At 48.8% G+C, this 6149-nt stretch overlaps 2 protein-coding genes across 2 annotated transcripts; one reads left to right on the top strand and one right to left on the bottom strand.

Annotated features, from left to right (window-relative positions):
* Positions 1 to 2301: 2301 nt before the first annotated feature.
* On the top strand, positions 2302 to 3321 carry BBA_10181 (uncharacterized protein; the record flags this gene model as incomplete). Its single annotated transcript, XM_008605278.1, has 1 exon — positions 2302 to 3321. One exon carries the CDS (start codon positions 2302 to 2304, stop codon positions 3319 to 3321), a length of 1020 nt encoding a protein of 339 aa, XP_008603500.1.
* Positions 3322 to 4065: 744 nt separating this feature from the next.
* BBA_10180 (MFS transporter) lies at positions 4066 to 5628 on the bottom strand (the record flags this gene model as incomplete). The annotated part of the gene is made up of 2 exons (XM_008605277.1): positions 4066 to 4467; positions 4519 to 5628. The coding sequence occupies 2 exons, from the start codon at positions 5626 to 5628 to the stop codon at positions 4066 to 4068; spliced, it is 1512 nt and encodes a 503-aa protein (XP_008603499.1).
* Between the last annotated feature and the right edge of the window lie 521 nt (positions 5629 to 6149).

The raw sequence follows: 6149 nt of genomic DNA, 5'->3' as shown, positions 1-6149 counted from the left end.
CTTATAATTTAAAAGTTTTATATTATTTTATTTTATTCTTAAATAAGTAATTAGATATATTTAGTACTCTAAGTAAAAAGCCTACTATATATATTATAACTCTACTTAACTTTAATAGTTTCAGCTTATTATAGTAGTAGTAGGGGGACAAAGTAAATAGCCTATAATAAGAATCCTTAAAGTAAGACTACCTTTTAATTTATTATCTTTTAATTCTAGAAAATAATTCTAGTATAAAACCATTAACTTAGTATAATTTAGTGGCTAAATAATACTTTCTTTTTTAGAAAGATATTCTATCTATTTCCTTTAATTTTGATTTTACTCTACTTCTCTAGGTGCTCGTGTGGTGTAATATGAGGATGTGTCCCCCTCTTAGATAGGTCTTGGTATGATGTATAAATGGTATGATGGCTTTCATCTCATGTCATTTTTTTTTGCTCGTCGGAGGCGTAGACCGACCATCGTAATACAATCTTCTCGGTCTCGCTATCCCCTCGGGACCTCGGTCTCCCGAGTGCCGAACAGACCATCATGCAACAGTCTGCATCGCTTGGCAGCGTTGGAAATTGCATCCAGGCACAAACATTCAAGCTCAAGATACTGGAGCCATGTTGCCCGGTCGTGGTCGTCGCTTCGCTTCTTACAAGGTTCCCCGTGACTCGTGGTCGCTGCTCCATTGCCTCCGCAGTGCTATCGACTGGCTATCCCCACACTTGCAACTGCCATCTCCGGCGCGCAACATGATATTGTCTTATGGGAATATCAGGGCCTTTATAGAAATTCATCTGTAGCATTTCTTTGCTTTTGACACTCACGCGGCAACGTTGACAATCCACTCACTCGTATATGGCTGTACTATTGAGCATGGCAGCTGCATTGAACGCCATCGCCTTGAGCACATTTCGATTGTATCCCTGCTGTAGTAACTGCACCCAAATATAGGCCTCATTGGAGTAGGGACAAGACCTTTTCTTAAGTGCTTGATCGACTGCCCGAGGAGTTACGAGCCACAGGTTCCTCACCAAGGCGTAGTCTCGCGGTGCATTCAAGCATGTAAGCAGTTTATTTTTACTGTCTCGCTATTCGCTAATGCCTCTTTCCGCCATTCGATACTTCTCAGCCTTACGACCTGATCGCCGGAGGATATGCATTGTCCTCCGCTCTACAGCTCCACCCCTGCCTTGCCCGTGTGTCAGTTCATAATAGGCACTATATAACACTCGCAGACAAGGGCCTTGGCTGACGCGTCAAGCGTTACTGTACTCTCTGTATGTGCGTGTGCCTTTGGTAGACAAGGAGATATCAATTTCGGAATAATGGGCCATCAGTTGTTAGTATGCCGAGTTTCGCGACTCATGGTTTACCCTCATTAAAATCGCATACGTTTTTAGTAAGTCGGTAAAAGCTGTTATTATGATAGACTCCCGGACCACTTGAGCCAAGTCACCCGAGTCATCAATCAGGCCATTTAATTCAGCCAAATGTGGCTGTCGCTGTGTTTGACTGCTGTCAAACTTGAAACCAAGCCCTTGTACGATGCTATATGCTTTATGCAAAGCTTGATAGATTGCCCACGTGGCTGCTCATGTTGCATCAGTAAACAAATGGGTTTTGCCGCTTGTGCCAGGAGTAGAAGCGACTCCGTCACAGTGCAGGTTCTATTGTAGCGTAGACGCGAGAGGGTGACTGTTGCGATGTGGTGCCGACGTCTTTGTAGAGCAAGTCTAAATGTAATTCAACTTGGACCTAATAACGAAACTACGAGGACCGTTCGCCCTAGCCGTAGCTGGCGGCTATACCTTATTCACTCTACGTAACCACATAAAGTTGGTGTAAACACGTTACAAATGAGCCAAGCAAGCTTGGTCGTATAACTTATGCTAAGTCATCCTATCTTAAAGTAACCATGCCAAGCAACAAGGTATTCTTGAGCAAGTTCTCTGAACTGATGCAGTAGTGATCAGGCATTTATCACGTTACCTTCGAGGCAGTGCTGTTATCACCATGTATATAAAGACACAGGTTCGCCGCACTTTCCATCGAAAAAAACCAAGCAAACCACCACATTTATACCTTCACTAGCTTGTCTACTTCTTTTTACCACCCTTTGAAGACAGAAAATACTACACTCGGTTATAAATCGTCTATAAATTGCTTATAACTTGCTGAACAGCAATCTCGACGCTTAACCTCTATTCAACCAGTCACTGGTTTAGTCCTCCTTCTCTACTTCGACTCCACGTCATCATTCGCTCATCACCAAGCTTCGTCGTCTTCGTGCAAAACAATCGCTCAAAGATGCAGCCTTCTTTCGTGATGGCCCTCATGGCTGCCGGAACTCTCACCGGCCTGGTCGCGGGCACCTCACACCAGGGACGCCCCAAGGGTTGGTGTGAAAAGGCGGACTGCAGCAAGGTTCCTGCGCCCTACTCCCGCCGCGGCATCGTTTCCCTCCGTGACGACAGGTGCCAGTACTCGTGCCACCTGCGCCGGCTGCGCAAGGCGGCGGAGAAGAGCGCGAGGGAAAAGCCGGTTGACATGGGCATCGTTCCGAGCGTGGATGAAATCATTGCACCAGAGCCGGACGAGACCGAAACGGAGCCGTCTGAAGACGCCAAGAAAAAGCACGCCGCCGAAGATGTCAACATGCCCGACGCGCTCCAAGGTGGCAGCGCCGCCGCCGCCTCCATCTTCGCCTCCAGCCCCGGACTCTCTAAGCGCGCCGGCGAGGCTGCTCCGCAGGCGCCCACTGGCCAGTTTGACGTGGCCGTCACCAACATACCCCGCCGCAGCGAAGGTCCCTGCAAGTTCTCCGTCGACGCCAGCGCCAAGCCGGAGCAGTCCGGGGCCGACATTGTCTGCCTGGGCGCCAACGGCCAGAGAATGATGAGAAGCATGACGCGCGCCACCGTGGCCATGTTCGCCGCCCGGCTGGCCGCCGAGTACGACCGCAGTTGCGAGCTGACCGCCGACACCAAGGCTTACTTTGAGGGCGAAGAAGACAAGCCCGTGTCTCCGTTTGATCCTAGCAGTACCGCTGAGGCGAGCGCCGTAGTGCAGAAAGACACGAAGCAACTCTTGTTCCTCAGCTGCGGTGCCGTCTTCTTCAACCGGGCGGTTGCCGGTAGTTCGGGCGATGCCGCTGCTCCGGCGGTCAGGATGCTTCGCGACGCGCGCGGCTTTGTGCCTCTGATGGCTGAAGGGATCCCATCAACGGTGTTCTCTACCAAGCAAGCTGGCAAGACCTACGACGCCGCCAGCCCACCTCCCTGGCTTGAGGAGGTCCAGGCCGAGGTGAAGACTGCTTCTGGTGCTTAGTCGGACCTGTTACCGCCTATACATTCGCTTTTTTTTTCCCGAGTTAAGGTGATTTTAACTGATTTTCTTTTCTTGTTTTGTTTCCATTTAATCGAATTCGGGCTACTTAAGTAAAGAGGAAAGAGGGAAAAAAAAATATAAAAATTAAAACGAAAGGTAGATAGGATCTTCTAATTTTAATATAATATACTATCTCACCATTTCAATAATTCCGTTTTTATCATTTACATCAAAGGTATCGCGTTTTCAGGCTTACTATAACTCCAGATGCATTGGAATAGTATCTTTAACAGACAGAAGCTATGATACGCCTCTTTTTGAGAGTCTCTAAAGACTATACAGGCTAGGACAATGGTAAGAGTTTTTTATGTCTACCTCGTGTAACTAAAAGGTACCAAGGTAGGCAAATCCTGCGAATATAAAGCAGCTATCAGACACTTGGGTGTTCTAAGCTTCACCGCAATCAGTCATCTACACGGTTTATGATGTTTCTTTCCATATTTCTAATCAACCACCGGAATGATAAAAGTTATTAATCTTATCACTACCAAACCTTGCCGTCTTGACCTCTGCTGCTGCCGTTGAGTTAGTTGACAAGTAGAAGGCTACGAGACTTGTTGCGTCGCAGTGGTTTCGTCTTTAATCAGCGGGCATATGCTGCGCCTGTGTCGAATCCACCACAATCTTAGATCGGGGTAAATCCAATAGTAGCTTTGTTTCTAATTGATTATACTCAATTGATAACTACAGAGAATACCGCCAGCCTGATTCTAGATTGCCCCCTTCTCGCACTTCCTGCTCGCTGGTCTCCTTGCGTTGTAACCTCTTGTTCAGCCATACATACTGTGCATTAGACACTGCTGCAAAAATTAGTCCAATCGAGGCTAGGCTAAGGATTACGGTGAATCCAGTCCTGTACAGCGGCGCATCATGTGCCTGAAAGACTTGAGCACCAGCAATGCCGGCAGTGTTGACGGTCATGATGAGTAGAGCCATGGTGATGGAGCGTTCGGCAGGGCTGCGAATGTTGACGGCAAGCCAGGAGCCGTTGAGTGGGTGTATTATGGGTCCCCAAAGAGCACTGCAGATAAGGATTCCGTACTTGAGATCGCGATTGGTGCTAGTCGCAAGCTGTCGGGTGGCGAGCTGGGTTATGGTCAGCCTTCCGCCTCGCCTGTTCTGGACATGTTGACTTACACAAAAGGCAAAGCTGAGCACCGACGCAAATAGAATCAAACCGCCTCTCTTGCCAGTCTTGTCGGCAATCCAACCGAATGAAAGACTAAGCACAATGACGATCCAGTTGCCAACCGACGCCAGTGCATTCGCCTGAAGGCGATCGTAGCCGTAGCTGGCAATGATCGAAGGCTGGTATGTTGCCAAGGGTGAGATAACGGCAATGGCGCAAAAGGACACGGTCAATTGAGGATAAATATTCCATCGAGTAAAGGCAGCTTTGATGTCGGCCCACTTGACGTATTTGTTCTTGGCCTCACCGGCAGGATTGTCCCTGACAACCCGTTTAGTCAGAACATGTATCTCTCGTGGTGTAAAGTACGAGTGGCCAAGAATGTTGGAAGGGTCATCTGGTGATTTGGGCATGAAAAGACCAAAGACTATGCCGACAACAATAGTCAACATTCCTTCAATCAAAAACAACCATTGCCACCCCGATAAGCCTGCAACACCTCGCATTTGAAGGATGCCATAGGCAATCAGGCCGCTTGCCGCCGACGCAAACATGTTTCCAAAGAAGAAGGCGATGAAGCGACGGCTGGTCTCGTTGCGCTTATACCACCGCGTCAAGGTGTACAGGCCAGCAGGAATGAATCCTGCTTCGAGCAGACCCAGTAGCAGCCTGGTAATGTAGTAGACCCCGACTCCCTTGCCCTTTTGAAAGGCTTGAAAGGTGGCCACCAGACCCCAGCAAATGATTTGGCAGCTGATCCATTTTTGAGGCCCAACGCGATAGAGAATGAGGTTGCTGGGTAGCTCGAGAAGAACGATTCCTAGACTGAGGAGTTGATTGCCGACGTTGAATTGGAACTGGTTGATTCCAACTTCCTTCAAGAAGAAGTCGGTGAGTGCGTTGCCAATGTTGCCGCGATCTAGCTGCAAGACGAAGAAGCCAGCAATGAGGAGGGGCATGATGAGTAGATCTAGCTTCCTCACAATAGCCTTCTCTTCAGCCTCGGACCAGTCTCTGCTGGGAGATTGATTCGACGTTTCCGACTTTTCGTCGACACTTGTCTCGGTCGTAGCCACAGCAGCGACTGCGTGTGGAAAGAGGTCCTTTTCGCTGGACATGATGGGGGAAATTGAGATCAAGCAAACTCAGTGGTTTGACAACAACTTGCGAATCTGGGCGGTGCCGGGGCGTCGACTTAAAATAAGAGACCATGTTTTGATTGAGGCTGGCCTTTGGCAACTAAATGTCAAGGAGCTGTTCGTGATGGGATCGCGCGATGGCGCAATGTCCAATTTTCTGTCTGTCTATCGCATCTGATCAATTTACGAAGCCTCATTGTCTGCAGTATACTCGAGTTTTGTTACAATTAAGTTTATGCCCCGAGGTGCAGCCCCCAAATCACGACGTTTGCGCAGGCCACACGACTCGGGCGGAATTGGAAGGCTGTTGCCATGCTGAAGAACGTCTCACCAATAAGAGCATGATCCGAGCGACAGCCCGGCCGTTGCCAGCTCAATAGTTTGTGTCGGAAGGGGGGTGGGCTCTCTCTCACGCTTTTCAGCCGACATCTTGCGTGCTCGCGCCGTGTTGCCGAGCAGAGGGATGATGGGCCAATGAGACCATGATGCGAACCACACCA

This window comes from Beauveria bassiana, assembly GCF_000280675.1.
Source record: "Beauveria bassiana ARSEF 2860 unplaced genomic scaffold BBA_S00096, whole genome shotgun sequence".
NCBI lineage: Eukaryota > Fungi > Ascomycota > Sordariomycetes > Hypocreales > Cordycipitaceae > Beauveria > Beauveria bassiana.
Note: the sequence above shows the minus strand (reverse complement) of the source record. Positions and strands in the feature narration are given on the sequence as shown.